The following is a 26,700-nucleotide window of genomic DNA, read 5'->3' as shown; positions in this document are numbered from 1 at the left end:
AGCATGTTTTGCCTCTGCATTTGACATTTAAGAAAAAGGGGAAATATTTTGAGGTTAAAATGAAACACGCAAAATGTGTTTGACCAGTTCATGTGTGGTCCACTATTAAAATTGAAATATTAATTTATGTCAATGTAAAAAAATAAAGTTAAAGTTCGGGGATTCAGGTTTCTCAATTTGGAGCAGTAAAATTCTGATCCCAAAAATTCCGCCCAACCCCCAAATGTCAAGCTTTATAAATTCAAATAGAACCCCAAAATGTGAGATTATCAAATTTGAGGTGAACAATTTAGAGGCCAAAAAAAGTATTAAAAAGGTTTAATAAAAAGTTTTAAAACAAAATTCCCATTGCAACATCTGGAATACCAAGGACAGATAAGGCTATTGAGCCTGAATGCAATCGAACCATCTCACTTCTCTGAGAAGGGTCCAACTGCTTGCAGCCACAGACCAGACCTCTAACCTATGTTTAGATATACATTGCCGATTTCTCAATATGTCTGTGCAACAATTCACTAAGAATATTCCAAATCCACCACACAGTCTAAGGATGATGTTTCCAAATGTATGTATGGTTTGTGGTGGACATGAACGTTTGCCCTATATCTCATCCAATCCAGGCACCCTAAGTGAATGAATAACAATTGTGTGTGCTTCACGTGTTCGCCAAGTATTTTCGGGTGAAAAATACTCTCCTTTGGGGAATTGTATGTATCAGTGTATTCTTAACCTGAGTGACAGGTTCCTTCTCAGGTCAATAGAAGGTAAGGCATGATTTGGGATTTTTTTAAATAAAACTTACTTACAGGAATAACACATACACATGTACACATCACCCACATAGGTGAGACTATAGGTGACATTTAGGAAAACAGTTGTTGGTTAGGTTGTACTTTCATGCTATAATTATTTGTTCTATAACAGTGTCTTTCCCAATGTTTCTTACACTGAGTAACCTTTGCTCAACATGAAAATGAGGTCTGTCTGGATATTTTTGACAGCACAGACCAACAGACATAAATTTCGATCTTGGAGGATGTCAGTGCAAGTCTCTGTTTCCTGGCATCAGAAAGCTCAACAAATGTGCTTGTTTGTTTGATTTATGGGGAGAAACATGCATGAACTACATACTGTAGTCCTCCGGGGTTGCATACAATATTACTTTCAGAAGCTTAGCTATGAAGAGAATGAATTATGGCTTTCTGTGTTAGCTCCTACTACTGCAAACTGACTGAAAAACACATTTGTAATCTCCATTTACAATTATTGTGATGCGCCTGAACAAGTATTACAAGCTCTGAATTTGAAGGAAGTCCTGAGTGTGACATCTTAGAACATAATAGAACATAAACACTTCTCTCACTTCTCTACGCTTTCTACTAGAGGCTAGTGTGCAGTGTTTTTTGCAGAAATCGTTATTTTGAAACCGAGCATTTCCTGGTTTTCAAAACAATTCCTGGTTTGCCATTATTTGAGTTCAACGAAATACGTCTAATTTTGATATGTGCAAATAAAGAAGTCACTGTTAGCACATTGCTGTCTGAGCGAGTATTGTCAGTGAATATGTCTGTCTGATTTCTTGACCCTCACAGTCTTTTACAAGTTCAAGGGGAACAAACCGTGACAGAGTGACAGGTAGCATTGTGTAGTTAGTATGAGTTATCACCCCTTAATCCCTTCCTTACTTACTTCAAAATGGTGGAACAGTCTCTTTGGACCAGGTGCAAGCAGCCAGATGTCATCTAAGGCTCTGTTGTAGTAGGGTCAGGCGAGGCAAATCACTTACTCCAAAGGTAGCTCAGACTGAGGAAGATTAAGGGAAACAAAGGCTTTCTGTAAGGTGCTGGAGCATGGAGACACCCTGGCACTGAAATATTGTTTGGTGATCCCTGGACCTTCATGTGGAGCAACAGTGGCTGGGATTATATTAATCTGAACCTGACCCAGTGTTTGACTTTTTAAGGAACTGAAACATCCATCATTTGCAGTCCACATTTCAGATTTCTTTTTAGTTGTTCTGTTGATGTTGAAAAGTGCTCCCAGAAAAATACAGCTACAGAAAAGACACCTGCACAAGTTATACATCATAGAAAATATAATAAACTGTAGCATGTGCTTTGTTTAATCTAACAAAAAAACTGTCTGTTTACAGCTAATGTAACTGCTAAATTGTTTTCAAAACAATTTCAATTTGTGATCTAAATTAATTTGTCTGAAATATTATATGGAATTTAATATGTTAGTATTCATATAAGTGTTGTCTGATGTGACAATTAACTAGTTGGAAATTAAGACATACATACAGAGAAACTATATGTGTTTTAGGGACCCAGTGAATAAAACATTCAGGCACCAGGCCATTCACAGACCTTGTCAGTTGTCACTCATGCAGAAGCACTCAGTCTGAGTAAACACTATGAGTAAGTCTTGAGTGCCCTCTGCAGGATATATTGTGAACAAAATCAAACATCCCCATGTGTGTCATGTGATATTTAACCTTTTTTGGAAATTGTGGTCTATTTCTAGTATTCTATCGGTCTAAAAAAACATTTACAAACAAACATGCAGCGGTCTCTATTGACATATTGTCAAATATCAGCTGAAGATTTGACTTTTTAAGTCGACAAAGGGACCATCAATATCATTGTCTCATTAAGGTAAAATGAAGATAATACACATGGATTAAATAAAATAATCATTTAAATAAATTACTTTAATCTTTATGCACAACTTAATTTTTCAAAAACTCTCAGGTGTTCTGCTTTGTCATGGAGGTGTCCAATTCAATGATTGAATTCAGGACATCTCTACATGACAAGAAGAGCCAGACCATGAGCAGTTCTTTTTCATTTGTACTTTTTTATAGTATATGTACTATTTCATTACCATTTGTGTTGAAGTTATCATACGTATCAACTTCAAGTGTATAGTTATATATCTTTTTCTTTTTAAAGACACAACACATGTAAACACGGAAAAGGAAAATAGGGGACATGACCAGAAGGAGTATATAAAAACAGAAAAACAAAGAGACAAATACAGCAGTTAAGCGAACAGACAAACAATACATACAAACATACATCATACATACATGGATCGATAAAGCTAATTAATGAAGCATTGTTAACTGGAATATATAAGTGTGGTAATAAATGTAGTAATTGCAGTAGTAATAACAACAGTAGTAATCGGAACAATTACATTGTTAAAAAGCAGAATGAATTAACCCCATCACACTTCCCATTGTCACTGAAATGACAAGACTTGATTCCAGTTCATTCTTGACTATACAACACCAATCACTCCTCTATTGCGTGCCTATAGACATACATTTTAAAAGTGTCTCCAGAGTCTGATAGGGTTAGCGTTGTTGGACAGTGGAGTTTGGGAGAGGGTAGCAGTGTGGTCTGAAGCAGAGAGTGCAGGCTAAAAGCAGTGGGGGGTAAGGGTTGGCTCATGAAGCAATATTTCATCCTGTCAATGCCATTTCCAGGTAATACTTTATCTTTCCATATCAAGTTGTTCCTCATTCAATCCATGTAGGTCTACATCCATGTCAATCATAGTCAATGGTGTATTATTTAACTCCTTTTAAATCCTGTTCAACATAGTAGTTATAAACATGTTTCTAAGCTGTGCAACGGGCTGATGGGACGAGAAGAGGCATCTTCTGGGGTCAGGGAGACACCATTCTGGACCGCGTTGTTGTTGCAGTTGAGGGTAACAGGGAGGCTCTGCTGGCGGTAGGGTCGAGCAGGGGTGCGGTGAGAGCGGGGTGGAGGTTGGGGAGACTGAGTGGAAGGAGGAGCTTGACAAAGAACCAGGCCAACATGGTTGCGGTTGGATCGCTCTGAGTCTTCCTCAATGTCTGTCTCGTCAATTAAGGGGATATTGTGGACCACGTCATTGATGAGAAATTCCGGGTGAACCATGAAATCATGGATGGAGTTCCTGGATTCCGGTTTCTCAATACCGTCATAAAGGGAGCTACGGAATGCTTTCACCACTCGGATCTATGTTGAGTTAAAAACATAATGGGGAGATGACAAACACAAAAGGGAATAGGCAGGGCAGAGAAGTAAACATGTTATTAGCATTTTGAGCCATTACAAATGTAGCTAACTCTGGCTTAACTGGCGTAACAAAAAAAAAAATATTGTAAAAGTTTGTAATTATCTCACGCCAAAACAACAGATTGCTTCCCGGTTAATACTGGTGTTAGCCTACCAATAATTTGTACTTAAATGGCCAACCACAGCTGTTAAGTTTTCTCTTCTAAATATTAATTGTAACCCAATTAATAGCTTTACTTTACTGAATTGATATTAATATGTCTGTATATGCTATGGTGTAACATCTTTATAGTATGTGCAGTGATATTGTTGCTTTCTTAGGAGACTCTTAAAAACATTATAGAAAGTAGTGTAAAGATGGAAAAATATAACTTAGACACACAAAATAAATCAGCTGTCAGTTCAATATAGGCACCAAATGAATTATTCATTGGTGAAATGGGCCATAAAACAATGAACAGATGAGCAACAACAAAGAAGTGTTGCATACAAAAACGCAAACAGTACATACAAATCATTTGATATGAAAACCTTTGGATTACTGAACACTGAACGAAGGCTACGTGAGAAAAGTAGGCAAAGTGAGACAAAAAGACATTGACAAAAGACCAGTTTAGAACCAAAAGCATACTGAGCATGCAAAGACAGATCAAGTGGGCTCAACCCCTCATTCACTGCCATGCTGTAGAAAGAAAGGACATTCAAATACAAGCAGACGAAAAGACAATGGTAATTGTTGGATCAGTCATGCCCACAAAATGGCCAATATGGCTCAATAAATTATCTTTTTCCACAAAAGTTAGAAGTGTAAACCAGAGAAGTGTAAACCAGACTTTTGGTATACCTGTTGTTTACCTTTAGGCAATCGTTTGCATGCAGAACATGCATTAAGATCAACAGGAGAAGGTTTTGCATACACATATAACACAATGTTAGTATGATTCCTTGATTCCTTTTTGTATGTGCATGGGATCTCAGTAAGCAAATATATAGTTTCTCAAGCATAGTAAACAAGGCTACAAAGGCTAATTTTCCCAGCAACGCACCCAATAAGTCAAATTCTGTGAGCAATTGTAACCCTTTTGTCTAAGAAAACTCAAGAGACTTCTCTTAAATATGGATAAGAAGTTACACGACCCACTACACTTTGGAATGGAGAGATCAGACAGTACATAGAAAAGATTAATAAAAAATGTCAATTTGTCGTTTTCCAAGGAGCCTGCTTGTCTCAATTTCAGATAAGTTTCGAAAAATACATGTAATTGGAATGCATGACAATAATTCTTAAATCTTGTAGAGGTCGTAAACGTTCGAGTATAGTGCCCACAATTCTTTAACATAACTGTTAAAATTAGCTTAGTTCTGACTGCCACTGAGGAAGCTGGATGGAAAAACCACCAGCGATTAAGAGGGCGAAGTTAATGGTAAGGAGGTTGATTAAATACATGAATCAGTCAAGTGACTGTATGACAATGGACAGGGAGGAGGATGCTGGAGGTGAGGACAGATGTGGTTAATGACAACAATGTACAGCATATCAGTAACAGTTCAGGGTTAAATTCAATGTATTTGAACTGTGTCAATTCAGCAAAGTAATTCAACTCAGTAATGAAGTATCTTGGCATTTAACCCCAATTTCTTTTTTAAACAATACTCAATGTGTTGCGTTAATCAAAAGTAGGCCTAAATAATAACTTGTTGTTATTAACAAGGTGTGTGAGAACATTCATTTCCACAAAATGCTACATTCAGTACAACAGATGGAAATATTTTGATTTGCTCTAGATGGGAGACTGCAAGTTGCTAAACTGACATCCAAGAAAAGGGAAAGTGTGGCTCTGATATTCAATCATATTGACTTAAGAGGGGATAGTATCAATGACTTTACTGAGATTAAATGCCACTAAGACATCCAGTTTTGTGAGCATAGAATAAAACCATAAACAAATAGAATCCACAGCATTCAGGATGGAAACTAAGTCAGGAATAAAAATTGAAAACAGAGGCACATTTGAACGATTAATGTCTTGACTCAAGTGCTGAACCTAGACAGAGAAAGGAATAAAAAGAAAGATAGCACTAGAGGGCAAATTATGCATTTGGTTATTTTCTAAATCAACTGTATAAATGTACTGTATCTGCGTTTAACAGTAACTATGTGTGACAATGACCTGAAGAAGAAGATGTGATTGCAACATCTCAAACAGGCCAAAACTGTTGCAGGCGTATACTCGAAGGTTTAGAACTGTTTACAACGATGGACATCAAAAATGATACGTATATTACTGTTTATAAACGTCCATGTTGTGATGATTGCATAACCACCACCAATGACGGGTATGTCCTTTTGATTTATAAACTGTCTTTCCAGTAGGGATGAACTTTTTTATGAATACAAATTCTAATACCTGTTTTCACAATAACCTTATCGGCTGTTTTTTTTTTATTGTTACGTATATTATAACCTTGGATGTTTCACAATGTTGGATGTTTCCAGCTCTGAGCAGATGAACATGTTTGAAAGACTGATCACAGAATGTGTCAAGCCAAACAAAGCAGCAGGAAAAAGGAACAGATTAAGGTCATGAGGTAGTGAAAAGGCGGTAGAAAAGAACTAAAAAAGACAAGAAAGAAAGAAGGAAACTAGATGAGAAAGTCAGTGGGTCAAGCACTACAGTGTGAATTGCACAAACACACAGGCACACACACACTCTCTCTCTCTATCTCTCTGATGCTTCATTGCATTTCTGGGCAGGCAAATGTGCAACTAATGTACATTTTCACACATGCTCATTTTCAGGACGGTGCGTGGATAGCTTTTGTTATGTTCCGTTAATGGATGGCAGAAACTCACTCCCAGGCGCACCAGTTGAATTGGCAGTGGAGAGAACTACGTGAGTGGGAGTAGAAATATTGGTTACGTCATGGAGTTGGCTGAGAACTGACGAACGGCGGCGTGCAGCACCCTGAAAGGAACCACTTCTCTTGAAGGTACTCACTACCTCCATCTGTTGGAGATAGAGAGAAGGACATTACAGGGAGGACAAGACAAAGGCGAAGTATACACACTGAGACGATTAAGGGCTCTGTAGGGCACATAAAAGAGGCTATAACATGAAAATTAAGATGGTAAGGGACAGGCTTCAAAAGTCTCTGGTATTTATCAGTCCCATTTTCTTCAGGATCAGTGGATTTATTGTAATCTTTTATTGTCATATTATGCTTTTTATCTAAAGAGGAAATGAAGGCAGATTGTTGTACTTTTTCTAAAGTTCAATCACTTCTTGCTTGGTTCAAAGGTGTGAAGAGATACCAAACATGGATGGGAACCAGACCTGTGATCGGTAAATGAATCTGAGATTATACTGAAAAGATGAGAAATAGAGTTTAAGAAAAATTAATTGATGATGTTTATGTGTAACACTGAAGGGAATCTAAATCACACTGTTAAATTGTACCCAATGTTATAGCAGATGAAGTATAAATTATATAAAAGAAAGCTAAATGTCTTATAATGAATGAAACCCAATAAATTGTGAAATTCATGATACAGTATAGTTAACATCAGACTAAACTGAATGGGATTACTGCAAATTATATATATATTTCAGTCAACAATCAGAGAGTGGTTGAGCCCAAACTACTGTACCTGAGTCTGGATGCGGTTCAACCCTCTGAACCACAAAATTTGCCCTCGACGCAGTTCACGCTCTGCATGGTCAATCTCATCCTCATCCTCTGGATTGTCCTCATCAATGACTTCATCCTCGTCTGACCCGTGACCTGCCTCCTTCAAACACTTGAGGTGACTGGTGGGTACTGTAGTGATGACCTGCAGCAACAAAGTCAGGTTTGCTATGGGTGGCTGTTTCTCTGAATATCTGACTTACTCAATGGTTACTCAATGTTCCATTTATAGTACCGAAATCACTAATTTAAATCAGTAATTATTAGAACTTAGTTGTGTATATGGTGCAGTGCACAGTAAAAATGAGAAAAGACTAATAAAACCCTAGAGTGAAAGTGAAGGTGCAATTCTAGGGTAGTACCTGTCCCCACAGCAGCTCTCCCAATCCCACAAACAGACACCAGAGCCACTGTTCCAAGTTGAGAGGTGCACAGCTGAAAGGCTTCCCTCCGAACTGCACTATAACAAACTGGAAAGAACCAGACACAAGGTTGATATGGTTCATTATACTGCATCATGTCCTCGCTATCTAACTTATCATTTGAATCTTTGAAGGAATGAAAAAGGTAATGTAACAGTCCAAAGATTTTCACCTGCATTGCAAAAGTTCCAAGAACAATACTGCAGAAGATGGGGTTTGAAAAGATCCCGTCAAAAACGTTCCTCTCTCCGTGGATTTTTCGGGCATTGATCTCGTTGAATAGTTGCATTAGCACAAAGGTGTTGAAGATAATGGTGTAGTGCTCAGAGGGGGGAGAGTGCAGAGGGGCATTGCGGCCACTGTCAATGTTGAAGATCTTTTCCCCTAAAATATGTTGGATGAGTACAGAAAACACAGTTAAACAAGGGTTCTTAGTTCCATGCCCTTTCAATTTCATCTCCACGTATTCCCCATCCCTAGCCAGCACATACCTGCGAACAGCAGGGTGAAGATGATGATGAGCTGATAGACTCCATGGCCCAGAATGTTCTTCATCATGGTGAGGGAAATAAGGGGGTTGTTGCGACCATAGGGCTTCCTCAGGAGCAGGGCTTCAGTAGGGGGCTCGGTTGCCAGGGCTAGGGAGGCGAAGGTGTCCATGATCAGATTTACCCACAGCATCTGCACCGCCTTGAGAGGAGAGTCCTGGGGAGAGGGGTAGGGAGAAAAAGGTGCAGTGAATGAACAAAGACATCTTAAAGAGTAAGCTAGAGAAACCCTTTGTCGCGACAATACCTAGTACATATAACTCTTCCTGAATTGAGTTAGATCATGAGTACCTGTGTGATGCAGGCACCCGTGAAGGCCACGGTGACAGCCACCACGTTGACGGTCAGCTGGAACTGTAGGAACTTGGAGATGCTGTCATAGACATTCCTCCCCCACATGACTGCCTTGACAATGCTTGAGAAGTTATCATCTGTCAAGATGATGTCAGAGGCTTCCTTTGCTACATCAGTACCAGCGATACCCTGCACAGAGAAAGAAAAAGTAACACACTTGACTTTTCAGACTAAATAGAGCAAGCATTTGTGTAAGGCAGTAACAGATGTGGATCTTTTTCTGTTCTTACATTTTTACCTTTTTAGTAAGATTGTACCAGTATAGCAATATCTGACATTACTTTCCAAAGGATCATCATCTTCATCATAATCACCATTTCTTACCATTGCAAAGCCAACATCAGCCTTCTTGAGGGCTGGTCCGTCATTTGTCCCATCCCCTGTCACAGCCACAACCTGCCGTTTCTCCATTACAGTGCTGTCAATTATTCCTGCATGAACATATTTTCTGGGCTCTTATTCTGAATGATTCACTGTGTTTAGCAACAATACAGTATGCCTGTTTCAAAGTTATATCGAAATTAGATAATGGAGGCCTGGTCCTACACACTGGCCCACCTTTGACCAGAGTATGTTTGTCTGTTGGAGAAGACCGAGCCAAAACTCGCAGCTTGGGCCAAACCTTGTCCATGCGTTCTTGCTCAACCTGGAAGAAATAGAGTGGATAAGGCAAACGCATAGGATCTGCACAAATATTTTCAAATGCATGAGTCAAGAATATGATTGTCTTAGTTAATATGATGTTCATAGTAAAACTCATTAAAAGCAGACTGTTTGAAAACCTTAACGCACACTTATTTACTGAAATAAGGTTAAAAATACATTATTTTTGGTTCCAGTCAGGATCCTAGAAGAAGCATTTTGCACAACCTGAAGGTGTGACAGAGAAAACCGAGAAAGTACCTCTCCTTTTTCATTTCTGATTAGTCGATTGAAGTCCTTCCCATCAATACACAGGAAATCATCCCCCGGCTGGATAATGCCACACTTGGCAGCAATCGCACGAGCCGTGCTAATGTTGTCACCTGTCACCATGCGCACAGTGATACCTGCACGCTGGCATTTCTTGATGGCATCTGGGACCTGGTTGGAAAAGACATCTTGTCACAATTTTGTTTTATGCTAATTTCAAGTTGCCAATGGCTTATTTGTCAACCCAACTACAGTGGAGATGTAGAATAAACAAATCAAACTATGGTGAGCTGCACCAAAGTCTCCTGGCCTCTCATTTGATCTGTGTTGGTACCTACCTCTGGGCGGACAGGGTCCTCGATGCCCACTACTGTGATGCAGACCAGGTCAGTCAAGATGTCAGCCTCGTTCTCCCAGTCAGGTTGAGGACTGGCAGGTAAATCCCGGTAGGCCACACAGATGGTCCTCAGGCCATCACAAGCCATGGGCTCAATCACCTTCTTGACCATCTCATCCCTGTCCCGTGGACGGAAATTCCGCTTCTCCCCCCCTGCCGCCAGGATGGACGTGCATCTGACAGACAGAAATCAAATGGGTAATGGTGAAGGTAATGAAAGTTATGCCACATTCAGTACGAAATAAGTTCATCGATCCTGTAGCCACGAATCAAGTCGAGCTTTCTAGCACATTTCACAAGAAAATATGCACAATAAAAGACATGATCAAATACAACATAATCAAATGCAACCAAAATCTGACTCACATACTTCGATAACACAACACCGATGTAACACAAATACATCGAGTGGCTCAATTCGTATATATTTAATGGTGGGGGTTTGTACTCAAGACTCACTTTTTGAGTAGGATCTCGGAGGCTCCTTTGCTGTAGAGGCGGAAGGACCCGTCAGGAAGCTGAACCACGGTGCTCATGGACTTGCGCACAGAGTTAAAGGTGTAGACCTTGTAGAGTTTCTCCTCAGGGATCTGCTCCCTCACTGGAGCATAGTCTCTCTTCAAGTCCAGCACAAAACCCAGCAAAGCACACTCCGTCTTGTTGCCCACTTGCTTGGGCAGGCCGCCCTCTTTGTCTGGAGGCTAAAAGGAAACATGCTAAAAATCCTAGTTGGCAAAAGAAAAACAGACTAACGTGCATAGACCCAGGCAAATTACATTACAAGGGAATAGAAAGGGTGTGGATACTGCTTCCATATCAAATAATTTGATTGGGTTCATAGCTAATCAATGTCTCACCATAATCTTAGAGGTGTAGGCGCTATTGACAGCAATCGAGCTAACCAGCATCTCAAGCACCATTGGATTGAGCTGTTCAGGATCTGGGACCTTGTTGAAGTGTTGGTCACAAGTATAAGCCTGCACCACAGTCATTCGGTTGGTGGTCAGGGTGCCAGTCTTATCAGAGCAGATGGCAGTGGCATTTCCCATGGTCTCACACGCATCCAGGTGACGCACCAGGTTGTTATCCTTCATCATTTTCTAATGACAGGCAGAAACACAGAGAGAGAGGCACATGTATAGTCTTACATTTTAGGTGTAAAAAAGAAACAATGTTATGAGTAAATTGAGTTTAGGTGTGTCTGTGTGCTTGTTTCAGTTGCAGGATGGTGGGTAGGGGGAGGAGCTGAAATCTACGTACTGATACACACACACACACATCAAGTTTTGACTCTGTTTTGTGTCCTCACCTTTACAGAGTAGGCAAGGGATATGGTGACAGCCAGTGGAAGCCCCTCGGGCACAGCTACTACCAGCACTGTGACACCGATGATGAAGAACTTGACAAAGTACTGGACGTAAACAGGCGTGCATTCAGGGAGCCATTCCCTGCCCTGTACCACAAATGTCTCAATCACAAAGTACACCACTAAAATGATAACTGTGATGGCTGACATGACCAGGCCTAAGGGGGAGAAGACAAACAGAAAGCTTTAATTAAAACATAATTCCTGAATGTGGCTACTGTATGCTTAGAGCAAGGAATGTTTTAAACATGGTCAGCAAACTTTTGGAATACATTTTACAAAGTGAATACTTATTCAGCACATGAAAGTGAATAAGTCAGCGAGGAGAAAAGGGATGATGGCCATTGAATTAAGTTTGCCTCACCTGCCTTCCCGATTTGCACTGCCAGTTTAGTGAGTTTGCCCTGAAGGACAGATTTCTCTTTTTTGGGAACATTGGTCTTCTTCTTCTCTTTCTCCTCAACCTCCCCACCTTCTGCACTCTTCAGGGGCTGCATCTCCATGGCAACAGCCTCATCCTGTTTCTTGGCTAGGGTCCGGGGTGCCACAAAGTTGGGAAGAGATTAGGTCACCATAAAAGCCAAAAATGGACAGAAAATGTCTGCTATTACTGAATACACACACTACCCAGATTAGGATCATTGGTAGAGCATATTTTATAAATATGATGCAAACATTATTTAGTGGTAAAAGAAAATACTGGCCTTCTTACCTTTGTTTTGATTGTTTTCCAATGTACCATCTGGCTTGCCTGTGTGAGAGATAGGTGAATGCATTGGTTTAGATCACAGTGAATGTGACAAACAGGGTTAAGAAAAAGTCACTCACTGTAGCGGCTGAAATGAAATTGCACTTAAATTAGTAAATGGGTAAATCCATGTTGAAATAATGTTGAATGCACTGATGTTTACATTAGCCCATGTTCATCATTAGACTGAATTCAACAGGGATGACTTAACGCAGAGTTGAAATATGGCAAAGGAAGTAAACAGAACATTAAAAGTAAAAAAAATAGAATTAAAAGACAAAATGAAAGTGACAGATTAGAGTGAGAATGATATTTCCGTCAGTATAATTATCTCACTGTAATGTCAAAACATTCCTGTCTCAGTAGAGACACAAGGACAATGTTGTGTTTCTGTATCTTGTTTTTATGAAATATTTACAGTTTAATGTAGTCAAACTAAATAGGTAATTGTAACTACTCCCATACTAAAAGGATAAAGATAAATAGAAATAGAGCCAAAACAAAACAACTATTGGATTAAATAGTTAACATATTTACTATATAAACCGTAAATACCAGTTAAAAATCAAACTGTAAAACAAAATGCAACCCACTTGTGTAAAAGGGCTCACAGTTTCCAGTATTAAGGGTGTGGCCCTTCAGTAAACCTATCTCACTAGTAGGACAGACACCTACCATTTGTGATGTGGATCTGTTTTGCTTCGACTGCAGGGGGCTGCTGCATAGCTGAGCTACTATTGCCCTCTGACAGGGAGGTAGTGTGGGAGTTTCAGATGGGACAAGGACAATAAGAGATTTTTAAAATTAAGGTATAAAACAATTAAAACATTTTAAAAGGATGGTAAACAGAAAACAATGAAACAATAGAATGGATAAAGATGAATGAATGAACGGCAGTAAATAATACATATGTTTTTATAACTGATGCTAGTATCCTTACTGAAGCTTCCCTAAAACCCAAAGCATCCTCTTCTGTGCAACCTCAGCTTCATCTTGCTCTCCCTTTCCATTCAATTATTGATTGCTCTGCAGACTGCAATGCTTTTACTGGATAGAATTATTAAACAGCTACCACTTTCCTCACATCAAGAAGATAGCGAGACAGGGTAGAGAGTGAGGAGGACTATGCAGTAGGTATTTGTACCCCCCCCATTTCTCTTTCTTTAGTTCTCCCACGTTCTGCTCTTTCTCTCCGCCCTTCTGATTATTTTACCATGTCATCCTAAATGCACACTGTAAAACTTAAAGCCACTCTATTCTTCACATATTGAATGAGTCAATGCTACAGTTTCTATTCATAACACCTATTTTGACTGCCAATACGCAATTTGTAGTCTGTAAATGTACACTTCGAAAAAGAAATGGCGATATAATGGAATTTTAATGCCTATCAATATTCAGAAAGATCCCTATATACATGTATGTACATTTGAGGACCAGCATTGATTACAGTGAACATCTAGAAGGAGTGTGCTTCAGTGTAATTATGTCTTACCTTTCTTGTCTTTCTTCTCCTCCTCCTCCTCTCCAGCCCCCAGAAGAGTGAAGATGATTCCAGTTTGAGAGTTAACTCCAACGGCAGTGACTAGCATCTTCCCTGAGCCTTCCATCACATGTGTTCCTGAGCACATGCACACACACACACACATCCATGCACATAAACATACACACACAAACAAACACACGCACACACAGCATCATGGTGTAGACTTTTGTAATAGGCAGGGTACTGTCTCCTAACTTTGATAGAACAGCAAATACAAAGATCCCCATCCTTTTCTCACTTTCTTTCCTTTTTTCTCCTCTGAGCAGTGATCTAATTACTTCTGTACAAAAGAGCTCCATTATGTTCCCATTAATTAGACTACAGCATCACACAGAGGCAGCATTGGCTGATGACACTATTCACAGAGCTCTCTGCTGGAGTAACAATGGTATAATTGCCCTCGGTAACTACCAGTACATCAAGGAATGACAAGTATACAGTTCAATCTCTGCAATGGCTTTTCACATGTAACCTGTGTGGCTGCTCAAAACTACAGCATTGACACAATATATACAGTACAGATACTAGATTAAAAACTGCTGCTAGTTATATCCTGTTGTATTGTAAACTATATCACTTCAAAGTCATAAGTCACCACAGACAAATAGATTCCAGATGTGAACCTAGTAAGAAGTCAGTGAAGTAGCCAGTGAACCTGTCACAAGCGGCCCGGCCAGGGGATCATTATTGAAAGAAGGATGAGCTCAGGTCCCATGTGGATCTAATGGCTGTGTGACCCTGTGCTTCAGGAAGCTGCCTAGAGGCTACAATCCCATTACCCCTGTCAGACGCACTCCCTTACCGAGACAGGCAATGAGATTTCCCTTCTCTCTGTCCCTCAGCGCAACCGGCAAACAGACACACCAGACATGGCATTTAATCAGGCAGCCCATCAGTCACACGCATATGTCATCACATGTATGTGGAGTTAAAGTATACTCAAACACATAGATACATACACATTGATGAATGGATTAAGCTTGTTCAAATACATGTATATTGTCAGAAGACACCAAACAAACATTCTAGCACCGTCTTAGATTCTAACTCTAACCTGATTACTGTATCCAAACAACTTACCAGACAACAACATGGGGTCTTTGTCCACAGACTTGCGTACATGGTCAGACTCTCCAGTCAGCGAGCTCTCATCGATTTGCAGGTCATTGCCCTGTATCAGTATCCCATCTGCAGGCAGCAGGTCGCCTGGGGGGCAACAAGAGAGGGATCACACAAGGATGAGGAACAAATGCAATGTGGGGTTGGGGAGAGGGGAGGGCTTCCTCATCAGACTCATAAGTCTACTGGTAAATCTGTCGTTTTTGCAAATGGAGTTACAAAAGAAGACTTGAATTTAGTTTAATTATGTATGCCATTAGTTGAAGATAGAAGCTTTTATCAATGCCCACATTACTTTGTACAGCGCATTCCACTACAGTACTGTCTGTGTGATACATGATACACTTTGTTTCAAGGCACTCCAAACACTCTAGCACCATTCAGGATTGTGGTCTCACCATACTTGACTTGGGCTACATCCCCAACCACCATGTCTGCCACAGGGATCTGGATCACAGTGCCATTTCGCACAACAGCAAAGCGCTGCTCTTGCTCAATACGGCTCTGCAACCCACGGAACTGCTTCTCCTTGCTCCAGTCGTTAAAAGCTGTCACCAACACCACGCAGATTACAGACAACAAGATGGCTGCCCCCTCAATCCAGCCTGCCTCCGCCTCACCCTCGTCTTCTGCTCCAGATGCCACATTTCCACACGCTGCCGAGGAAGTTGAAAGGAGAGAGAAGCAGGACATTGATTTCAGGCCATTCATCTAGTACTCCATCCCATATGTTACAACCTATTAACTCAATATCAGCCCAAGTTCTCCTTTATTCATTCCCTTTTTTGGCACCAACAGTGCGGATTGAAAGTGTTTGTAAACCTGAGCTGAACTCAAAAGAACCTGTTGCCTGGAGTGTGGCTCGCTGGGTTAGCTCATGGTTAGACTTACATTCACTTTCTTCTCCAGGAGGTTGGTAAAAGGAGAGGCCCAGAGAGATGATAGCAGCGATCTCCAGAATGATGAGGGTGACATCCTGAAGGGCCTCCCACACCAGCTGTAGAAAGGTCTTTGGCTTTTTAGGAGGGATGAAATTTTGTCCAAACACCTGCATGCGTTTCTCTAGGTCAGCTGGGTTGTCGGACAAGCCTAAGAGAAGGAAACCAAGAAAACATATTAAAGCTTATTGAGAAGGTTTTTTTTATCTCCAGTATCCTGGTGATGGTAGTGTAATGCATCTTAACATAACTACAATAATCACAGGCAGGCAATACTGTATCATCAGATTGATTTAAATGCATGTTTCTGTCAACGTTGATGATGAGTCACATGACTGACATGCTAATACTGAAGTGCTGACACGGGTTATGGGCTCCTCTTGGTGAAATGAGATGGATGGGGTGGAAGAGCACAGATGGCTAAGTCAGTGTGTGTCTGCTGCACTGTGGGGTGTGTGCTCTGGCACATACACTCAGGCAGACTGTCACACACTCTTCATGTCGTCCCCTGCCAAACGTCACCTGCTGCTACTGGCAACCTTGTCATAATTTCTGTACTCTCTCTGTCTCTTTTAACCCAATAACATCTGATGGGTTGGTCTCTCATGTGTCGACCTTGACCAAGTTCACAAATATGTGTGAAACAGTGAAACAATTGAATTTTAGACCAGGCACAACTACTAAGGCCAAATAAATTATGTCAATTAATGATTCACCTCAAAAGTAATCCTTTACCCATTCAGGTAATATTGTCAGTTGCCATGGTAATCATTATGTTCATGAACATATGGCTTTTTAACGGAAAACAGCCTACACTGAAACGCAAGAGTGTGCTGTATTCCACAATCATTATAGCACAATAATTCAAGAGAATTAGATCATGTTAAATACAAAATATTTGAAATCAAAGACATTCAAGACATTTACTTGGAATTTGTGAGTGTGCAGGAGTTACAAATGTAAAATGTTATACAAATGGACAAATTAAATCCCCATTTCTTCTCAAGCCTGCTCGATATGTGCTGCAGTATGATGAATGAGAGGAGGTGTCTATATCTCTGCCTCACACCCACCAGATTGCTTTTGTAGCTTAGCAACTTAAAATGAAAGAATGTTTGGGAAGACAGAGTTTGTTATAAAGCTACAGAGAGAATAGATGGCAGATGACGACAGCAAAAATTGAACATCTCACTCCATATAAACCTGCGCACCATCTCAGACTATGACAAACCAGACACCAGCAAGGCATTAGGTGTTAAGTTCACACTGAATTAAATACAGTAATTATATCTTCCTGCCACTTAGGACCCTTGGCACATAGGCAGGATAGAAATATCGAGACTGTAAAAATTGGTGCTGTAGGATTCAATTAGATGATGACATAAAAGCAGAGAAGCCAAAATAAGACTCACCGTCGGCTGGAGAAGTCTTTAGTCTCTGACAGAGGCTCTCTGTGTCTGTGTAGTTCTCCTGGATCTTCTGAATGGCCTCTGCACCCCTTAGCTCCATGAGTGTCCGCAGATCCTCCAGGGTGGCCCCAAAGTCTCCCGCGTGGTTGACCTCCATTCCACCTACACTACCTTGTTGCTTTTTGGGGTGGAACTCTACAGAACTGTTGGCTAAGTCCCCCATGGCTATTCAGTGATATAAGTGTGAGCTCTCTAAAACTCTTTACAGCTTGGATCTTTTGATGTACTTGTGTCAGTGTAGGGCAGGTAGAAAGTGACTCTGTGGTTTCTGGATTAGTGTTCCCCCATGTCACTCCCTCTTCTACTCCTTCTAGGACTCCTCATACCAAGGCATGTGTCAGCAAGCATATGTTGATGTTTAGGGGAGGATTTGTCAGATGTTTATTGCATCCGATATATTGACCTGATGTGTTTTTTTTTCCTTTAATCTAATCCTGATATATTATCAAGCCAAATGACTAGGGGGAAACCTATCAATACAAATACATTGAGACAATTTGGCTTGTTGATGTGTGGAACCAGAGACTTCTACAGCTGGAATAATCTAAAAATTGGGAATGAGAGAAATGAAACACTGATGAGAAATATAAAATTAAAAAGCAAATAAGAGAGTGGTTCTGGAGAAAATTGTGTACTGACATATACAGAGGTATAGTGCAAGTTCCTAATATGCAATCATAAAACAATTGATATACAGTCAAATGTATAAAAGGAATCTCCTATTTAACACATCGTTAAAAATGACATTGAATACGTGCTTATTAAATTGTATTTACTTGAGATGCACTAATAGGATCCCTCTGAACATCGTGGCCCTCAAAAGCCAACTGTAAAGGCTTGGACACCGTAATGGACATTTCAGCTTAGTATACTACCGCTTTCTAACCATGCACAAATCCTGTGGTGATGCTTACATGGAATAGCCAATCCGATTCCAGAATAGGTTTTACCAAGGCAACACGCAACAGCCATGATGCTCTGCGATCAGACATACGGCTGTGGGATACTGTCATCTCAGGGATGCGAGAATTTCTCCATCATGCCACGAAACATAATTACGATTCTCATATTTACACTTACAGTAATTTAGATGCGAAAACCACATTTAAATATAGTAACCTAATAATATCTGATTTAATTGTATCATTCTCAGAAAAGCCAAAACGGTGATGGTGCCCTTTACTTGTAACCTTCAGATATCAGTTGTTAACCTTGGTGTGCTTGAAATCTGAGTGTAAACGATCTACTAGTGACTGTATTGCCAGATAAGAGACATAATCAACACATTATTTTTGGTTAATAACTACTTGATTATGACTGAAAAGGGAATAATATGATTTAATGCAGATAGGCTAACATTATGAATTATTTGTACGAGCAAGCTAACACACCAATTAAGATAAAAATACATGTATTTGTGATAAAAGGTCATAAAATGTTGCACGCGCAAATTGAATATGAATGCTGGCCTACAAGGTTATCACCGAAGACACCGGTTAGCAGAACACATCATGTTCTGATCTGATTCATTCATTTAAGACATTTAGATCACTTTTGCTTACCTCACTCCGAATAACAAACCTGATCTGACATTTTTTCCTTACATGACATGCCAATGTCTTCACCAATTCTAATCATGACCCATTCCGATTGCAAACCACACCATAAACGTAGGCTATTGATACAATTAGGTGATGATTACTATCTTAGTCAATGTAGCCTATAATAAAATGCTTAGCAACATTTTACATCGTTATGCGATTCATATATCACAATCTATTGCATTGTCAACTGCATTGAGGCATAATGTACCTATATGTGCAGTAACCAACCCTATTATTTTTTCCAAGGAAGGAGCAATTGCCTAATAATCGTATTAATAATAATAATCACGTACTCTGAAAATAATCGCAATCACAATGACAGACATGAAGAGTCAATATAATCGTTTCCCATTATCATGAGGATGTAATCGGTTGTAATAATACTCACCCGGCCATATCCAAGGACGTTGGGGAGTTTTAAGACAAACAAAATTGAATTCCAGTAGGCTATGGTTCGCTCTATTTTAAATTCAAATTCAAGAGGAAAAAACGTGCATGATGTGAAGCCTATCGACGTGATGTCCCATCTGTTGTTTCTAGACAGGAGATAAAAAAAAAGATGTGGAACAGACGGCTGTATGGAATTCCTTTAATGCGGAAGAAAATGAAATGATGCTGGTTAGATATTTTCGTGTTTGCATAGCCTAAATTACTTGTTATGGACCGCCGGTATTTCTTAGGCTATAAGAATGCCTGTTGATGAATTTGTCATGGTTGCGCTAATTTTACAGGGTTACAGATGAAACGGACACGTTCCAAAAGATGAGGTAAAGAATTAGTCTACATGTTGAAAAGATGCTCCGTTTACCGCACTCGGTGATGGCACCGTTAAAATGGGCTGTTCTATGCGACGGATGTGAGGGGGAGGGGTGGAGGATGGAGGATGGATGCTGCTACGCCGAGCTTGACGATCTGGTAGCCATCCCTCCCTCTACAACCCCTCCTCTATTTTAGGACTACAATAAAAATATATATGGCCTAACCTATAGGTCAATGTTGTAGAAACACCCTTACATCTACTGTTCAAGAGGCCTAAACACTTAATTTAGAAAATCATACTTTTACTCTCTAGCAAGTTGTCTTTTTAACTACATTCATTATAAATGTTGGTAGCCATGCAGCCTGCTACATCCCAATTAATAATATATTGCTCATGCTACAGGAGTGGGGTAAAGGAACAGGGTACGTTTTTATGAGATTCTGAGTCAGATGAAAAAAAGGGCTTGCTATTTAGGATTTATTCAAAAACGAGGAATTCAAATGCATATACTTGTACTGAAATAGAGACTATTGCCCTCTGCCAATACAAGTTAGGAAAAGGGTGACTACAGGAGGTGTGGTAATGCAATCAAAAAACATCTATATGGTCAGGATATGGATCTTGACAGGATGTCATTGTCAGGAAAGTACATGATGTCTCACATTGCCTTTTTCAGTAGTGTGACTAATCATTTTTAAAATTAACTGATCTATAGGATTTTAAAATACAATTATTAAACACTGCAGATGACTCCAGCATCTTCATAGTGGCCACAGTTATGGTTCCCCAGCCCGTTGTGGGGACACTGCAGCAAAGAGTATTCAGAGCCAGAGCAGGCCAGGTCATCCAGGGTGATGGAGCCAGTCCCCTGTCCAAACTGGGCCATTCCAGAGACCTCCAGAGGTTCTCCACAGCCCAGCTCTCTGCACACCACTTGGGCATCCTGCAGATCCCAGTCATCATCACACACTGAACCCCACTGGCCTGAGTACAACACCTCCACTCTCCCAGAGCAGTTGTTGGTGCCGTTGACCAGGCGAACTCTTGTGCCAAAGGAACCATCTAAATTGAAACACCCAGAAAAACAGAAACAGAAAATTAATTCAGCCATAACAGTTTCTGTAAACTAACCCCTAATTTGGGGTTGGAAAACAGCATTTTTACAATATATCGAAATAATGTATCAATTAACTCTGTGCTGCTTCCACCAGGTCATTTAATAATTTAAAACCTTTCCACCAGTCAAACTCATCTTCCTAAGTCCACTGACCTGTACAGATAACCCCTGCATCCTCTTCGTGGCCACAGTTAGGGACACCTTGTCCACTTCCAATATGTTCCTGAAATGATCCCTCTGTGCCATCATAAAGCATGTCAGTTAGAAAGACGGGTCCAGAACCCTGACCAAACCAGGCTTGGTGTGGGGCTTCCAGAGCTTCTCCACAGCCCAGCCTTCTGCACACTGCTGTGGCACCCAGTAGATCCCAGCCATCATCACACACTGAACCCCACTGGCCTGAGTACAACACCTCCACTCTCCCAGAGCAGTTGTTGGGGCCGTTGACCAGGCGCACTCTGGGTAAACTGTCTGTTGCAACAAACGGGATATAGGATGATGCAGCAGACGTTCAATAAAAAAATGTGGGTCATAAAATCTGAAGGAAAGAAGTACATTAGTCTTCCTGATACAGTAGGTGTTTGTATGAACTGGGACGAAATCTAGACAGAAAAATGCATCGTCAACCTAAACATCTAGTGTCTGTATCATTAGCAAAAGGTTCAATGACACATTTACTGCATGAGATTAAACATGAACCTCACTTACCAGTGCATGTGACACCAGCATCTTCATGGTGGCCACAGTTATGGTTCCCCAGCCCGTTGTGGGGACACTGCAGCAAAGAGTCTTCAGAGCCAGAGCAGGCCAGGTCATCCAGGGTGATGGAGCCAGTCCCCTGTCCAAACTGGGCCATTCCAGAGACCTCCAGAGCTTCTCCACAGCCCAGCTCTCTGCACACCACCTGGGCATCCCACAGATCCCAGCCGTCATCACAAACTGAACCCCACTGGCCTGAGTACAACACCTCCACTCTTCCAGAGCAGTTGTTGGTGCCGTTGACCAGGCGCACTCTGGTGCCAAAGGAACCATCTATATTGAAACACCCAGAAAATGAAAACAATTAACCCATGTGTGATATTTTGTGTTATATTTTTGATACTCACCAAATATTAGTACAATTATTGTGTTTTTGAAACAATTCAGCCATAAACATTTCCATAAACTAAACCCCAATTTGGAACTTGTTGGGGTAGTGTGGGAAAACAGCATTTTTACAATATATCGAAATAATATATCAATTAACACTCTGCTGCTTCCACCAGGTCATTAAGTCAATTAAAACGTTTCCACCAGTCAAACTCATCTTCTAAGTCCACTGACCTGTACAGATGACCCCTGCATCCTCTTCGTGGCCACAGTTAGGGACACCTTGTCCACTTCCACTATGTTCCTGAAATGATCCCTCTGTGCCATCATAAAGCATGTCAGTTAGAAAGACAGGTCCAGAACCCTGACCAAACCAGGCTTGGTGTGGGGCTTCCAGAGCTTCTCCACAGCCCAGCCTTCTGCACACTGCTGTGGCACCCAGTAGATCCCAGCCATCATCACACACTGAACCCCACTGGCCTGAGTACAACACCTCCACTCTCCCAGAGCAGTTGTTGGGGCCGTTGACCAGGCGCACTCTGGGTAAATTGTCTGTTGCAACAAACGGAAGATAGGATGATGCAAAACGCGTTCAATAAAAATGTGGGTCATACAATCTGAAGAAAAGATGTACAGTAGTCTTCCTGACACAGTAGGTGTTTGTATGAACTGGGATGTAATCTAGACATAAAAATGCATCGTCAACCTAAACATCTAGTGTCTGTATCATTAGCAAAAGGTTCAATGACACATTTACTGCATGTTATCAAACATGAACCTCACTTACCAGTGCATGTGACACCAGCATCTTCATGGTGGCCACAGTTATGGTTCCCCAGGCCGTTGTGGGGACACTGCAGCAAAGAGTCTTCAGAGCCAGAGCAGGCCAGGTCATCCAGGGTGATGGAGCCAGTCCCCTGTCCAAACTGGGCCATTCCAGAGACCTCCAGAGCTTCTCCACAGCCCAGCTCTCTGCACACCACCTGGGCATCCCACAGATCCCAGCCATCATCACACACTGAACCCCACTGGCCTGAGTATAACACCTCCACTCTCCCAGAGCAGTTGTTGGTGCCATTGACCAGGCGCACTCTAGGTAAACTCTCTGTTGTAACAAACGGAAGATAGGATGATGCAGAAGACGTAAAATAAAAATTGTTGGTTATACAATCTGAAGAAAAGATGTATGGTAGTCTTCCTGATACAGTAGGTGTTTGTATGTTCTGGAATGAAATGTAGACAGAAACATGCTTTGTCAACCTAAATATGTATAGTGTCTGTATCATTAGCAAAAGGTTCAATGACACATTTACTGCATGATATTAAACATGGACCATGGACCTCACTTACTAGTGCATGTGACACCAGCATCTTCATGGTGGCCACAGTTATGGTTCCCCAGCCCGTTGTGGGGACACTGCAGCAAAGAGTCTTCAGAGCCAGAGCAGGCCAGGTCATCCAGGGTGATGGAGCCAGTCCCCTGTCCAAACTGGGCCATTCCAGAGACCTCCAGAGCTTCTCCACAGCCCAGCTGTCTGCAAACCACTTGGGCATCCTGCAGATCCCAGTCATCATCACACACTGAACCCCACTGGCCTGAGTACAACACCTCCACTCTCCCAGAGCAGTTGTTGGGGCCGTTGACCAGGCGTACTCTGGTGCCAAAGGAACCATCTATATTGAAACACCCAGAAAAAGAGAAAAAACAATTAACGCATGTGTGATCTTTTGTGTCATTTTTTTTATACACACCCAATATTTGTTCAATTATTATGTTTTTTCAACCCTTGTGTATCCTTCGGGTCAATGTGACCATTTAATCAGAGTGACCAACCGTCGTGTTGCGACAACTTTACCTGATACAAAAATAAAGTGAAGGATTTTCTTTTAAACGTTGTGCTGTCTCAGACCTCCCACAGGTCAAAGGTTAAAAGAAAATGCTTCACTTTATTTTTCTTCCTGAGTCCACTGACCTGTACAGATGACCCCTGCCTCCTCATCGTGGCCACAGTTATGGACCCCTTGTCCACTTCCACTATGTTCCTGAAATGATCCCTCTGTGCCATCATAAAGCATGTCAGTTAGAAAGACAGGTCCAGAACCCTGACCAAACCAGGCTTGGTGTGGGGCTTCCAGAGCTTCTCCACAGCCCAGCCTTCTGCACACTGCTGTGGCACCCAGTAGATCCCAGCCATCATCACACACTGAACCCCAGTGGCCTGAGTACAACACCTCCACTCTCCCAGAGCAGTTGTTGGGGCCGTTGACCAGGCGTACTCTGGGTAAACTGTCTGTTGTAACAAACGGGAAATAGGATGATGCAGCAGACGTTAAATAAAAAAATGTGGGTCATACAATCTGAAGAAAAGATGTACATTAGTCTTCCTGACACAGTAGGTGTTTGTATGAACTGGGATGAAATCTAGACAGAAAAATGCATATTCAACCTAAATATGTATGCTATAGTATCTGTATCATTAGCACAAGGTGTAATGACAAATTTACTGCATGAGATTTAACATGGACCTCACTTACCAGTGCATGTGACACCAGCATCTTCATGGTGGCCACAGTTATGGTTCCCCAGGCCGTTGTGGGGACACTGCAGCAAAGAGTCTTCAGAGCCAGAGCAGGCCAGGTCATCCAGGGTGATGGAGCCAGTCCCCTGTCCAAACTGGGCCATTCCAGAGACCTCCAGAGCTTCTCCACAGCCCAGCTCTCTGCACACCACCTGGGCATCCCACAGATCCCAGCCATCATCACACACTGAACCCCACTGGCCTGAGTACAACACCTCCACTCTTCCAGAGCAGTTGTTGGGGCCGTTGACCAGGCGTACTTTGGGTAAACTGTCTGTTGTAAGAAACGGGAAATACGATGATGCAGCAGACGTTAAATAAAAAAATGTGGGTTATACAATCTGAAGAAAAGATGTACAGCAGTCTTCCTGATACAGTAGGTGTTTGTATGAACTGGGATGAAATCTAGACAGAAAAATGCATCGTCAACCTAAATATGTATGCTATAGTATCTGTGTCATTAGTACAAGGTTTAATGACAAATTTACTGCATGAGATTAAACATGAACCTCACTTACCAGTGCATGTGACACCAGCATCTTCATGGTGGCCACAGTTATGGTTCCCCAGCCCGTTGTGGGGACACTGCAGCAAAGAGTCTTCAGAGCCAGAGCAGGCCAGGTCATCCAGGGTGATGGAGCCAGTCCCCTGTCCAAACTGGGCCATTCCAGAGACCTCCAGAGCTTCTCCACAGCCCAGCTCTCTGCACACCACCTGGGCATCCCACAGATCCCAGCCATCATCACACACTGAACCCCACTGGCCTGAGTACAACACCTCCACTCTTCCAGAGCAGTTGTTGGGGCCGTTGACCAGGCGTACTTTGGGTAAACTGTCTGTTGTAACAAACGGGAAATACGATGATGCAGCAGACGTTCAATAAAAAATGTGGGTTGTACAATCTGAAGAAAAGATGTACATTAGTCTTCCCGAAACAGTAGGTGTTTGTATGAACTGGGATGAAATGTAGACAGAAAAATGTTTTTTCAATGTAAATATGTATAGAGTCTGTATAAAAAGCAAAAGGTTCAATTACACATTTACTGCACGAGATTAAACATGAACCTCACTTACCAGTGCATGTGACACCAGCATCTTCATGGTGGCCACAGTTATGGTTCCCCAGGCCGTTGTGGGGACACTGCAGCAAAGAGTCTTCAGAGCCAGAGCAGGCCAGGTCATCCAGGGTGATGGAGCCAGTCCCCTGTCCAAACTGGGCCATTCCAGAGACCTCCAGAGCTTCTCCACAGCCCAGCTCTCTGCACACCACCTGGGCATCCTGCAGATCCCAGCCGTCATCACAAACTGAACCCCACTGGCCTGAGTACAACACCTCCACTCTCCCAGAGCAGTTGTTGGGGCCGTTGACCAGGCGCACTCTGGTGCCAAAGGAAGCATCTACATTTATAAGACACAAAATAAAAATAATCTGTTTAATTGTCTATTTTAAACACATTTGCTTGTCTATCAGTCACCCTCATCTTCTTAAGTCCACTTACCTGTACATATGACCCCTGCATCCTCACTATGGCCACAGTTATGCACTCCTGGTTCACTTCCACTGCAGTCCTGGAGTGATTCCTCAGAACCAATGCAAAGCATGTCATCGAGAATGATACGTCCAGAACCCTGACCAAACCTGGCTTGGCCAAGGGCTTCTAGAGCTTCTCCACAGCCCAGCTCTCTGCACACCACCTGGGCATCCTGCAGATCCCAGTCATCATCACACACTGAACCCCACTGGCCTGAGTATAACACCTCCACTCTCCCAGAGCAGTTGTTGGGGCCATCGGACAAACGGATGGAAGATCCAGCTTTTTTAGAGGAAGACATCTTGTTTATATTTTGTCCATGCTAACAAGCCACTTGTTAGTGCTTTGGCTGAATATTTAATATACTTACATATGTGTGAAACTGGTAATTGTAGAAATGCAAAAGTGAAGGGGAACAATTTGATTAATCAAATAGATTA

The 26,700-nt window shown here is 41.6% G+C and overlaps 2 protein-coding genes across 3 annotated transcripts; both read right to left on the bottom strand.

The window, feature by feature from the left end:
* Positions 1-2,717: 2,717 nt before the first annotated feature.
* On the bottom strand, positions 2,718-17,742 carry atp2b3a (ATPase plasma membrane Ca2+ transporting 3a). 2 transcript variants are annotated; one of them, XM_084679475.1, is made up of 22 exons: positions 17,523-17,742; positions 16,064-16,261; positions 15,571-15,828; positions 15,134-15,259; positions 14,003-14,128; positions 13,183-13,251; positions 12,472-12,510; positions 12,124-12,288; positions 11,703-11,917; positions 11,251-11,493; positions 10,853-11,094; positions 10,335-10,569; positions 9,988-10,167; positions 9,643-9,730; positions 9,409-9,515; positions 9,022-9,213; positions 8,674-8,887; positions 8,355-8,566; positions 8,123-8,230; positions 7,723-7,905; positions 6,995-7,081; positions 2,718-4,013 (listed from the first exon to the last, which is right to left on the bottom strand). In XM_084679475.1, exons 1-22 carry the CDS (start codon positions 17,740-17,742, stop codon positions 3,615-3,617), a joined length of 3,906 nt encoding a protein of 1,301 aa, XP_084535601.1. In that variant the 3' UTR covers positions 2,718-3,614. The 2 variants fall into 2 exon arrangements, with proteins under 2 accessions (XP_084535601.1, XP_084535602.1); XM_084679476.1 differs by lacking the exons at positions 6,995-7,081; positions 12,472-12,510; positions 13,183-13,251 and having other exon boundaries at positions 2,718-3,734; positions 3,831-4,013.
* Positions 17,743-20,406: 2,664 nt separating this feature from the next.
* Positions 20,407-26,595, bottom strand: LOC146252258 (scavenger receptor cysteine-rich domain-containing protein DMBT1-like). Its single transcript, XM_084679477.1, has 11 exons — positions 26,228-26,595; positions 25,803-26,126; positions 25,247-25,564; positions 24,685-25,002; positions 24,123-24,440; positions 23,500-23,823; positions 22,937-23,254; positions 22,384-22,701; positions 21,769-22,092; positions 21,214-21,531; positions 20,407-21,005 (listed from the first exon to the last, which is right to left on the bottom strand). The coding sequence occupies exons 1-11, from the start codon at positions 26,559-26,561 to the stop codon at positions 20,677-20,679; spliced, it is 3,543 nt and encodes a 1,180-aa protein (XP_084535603.1). The 5' UTR covers positions 26,562-26,595; the 3' UTR covers positions 20,407-20,676.
* Positions 26,596-26,700: the final 105 nt, after the last annotated feature.

This window comes from Hypomesus nipponensis, chromosome 18 (assembly GCF_054491055.1).
Source record: "Hypomesus nipponensis isolate SF chromosome 18, ASM5449105v1, whole genome shotgun sequence".
In the NCBI taxonomy this organism is placed as follows: domain Eukaryota; kingdom Metazoa; phylum Chordata; class Actinopteri; order Osmeriformes; family Osmeridae; genus Hypomesus; species Hypomesus nipponensis.
The sequence above is the reverse complement of the archived record's forward strand: the minus strand, read 5'-3'. Positions and strand labels throughout refer to the sequence as shown.

Excerpts from the sequence above, each read along its gene's own strand:
- atp2b3a (XM_084679475.1), bottom strand. The coding sequence starts at position 17,742 with ATGGGGGACTTAGCCAACAGTTCTGTAGAGTTCCACCCCAAAAAGCAA. Across the intron at positions 7,082-7,722 it reads TGAACCGCATCCAGACTCAG|ATGGAGGTAGTGAGTACCTT; the intron begins GTACAGTAGTTT and ends TATCTCCAACAG. Across the intron at positions 4,014-6,994 it reads TTCTCAGCCAACTCCATGAC|ATCCGAGTGGTGAAAGCATT; the intron begins GTAACCAATATT and ends AACTCAACATAG.
- LOC146252258 (XM_084679477.1), bottom strand. The coding sequence starts at position 26,561 with ATGTCTTCCTCTAAAAAAGCTGGATCTTCCATCCGTTTGTCCGATGGC. Across the intron at positions 22,702-22,936 it reads TGCTGGTGTCACATGCACTG|ACAATTTACCCAGAGTGCGC; the intron begins GTAAGTGAGGTT and ends TTGTTGCAACAG. Across the intron at positions 22,093-22,383 it reads TGCAGGGGTCATCTGTACAG|ATGGTTCCTTTGGCACCAGA; the intron begins GTCAGTGGACTT and ends GTTTCAATATAG.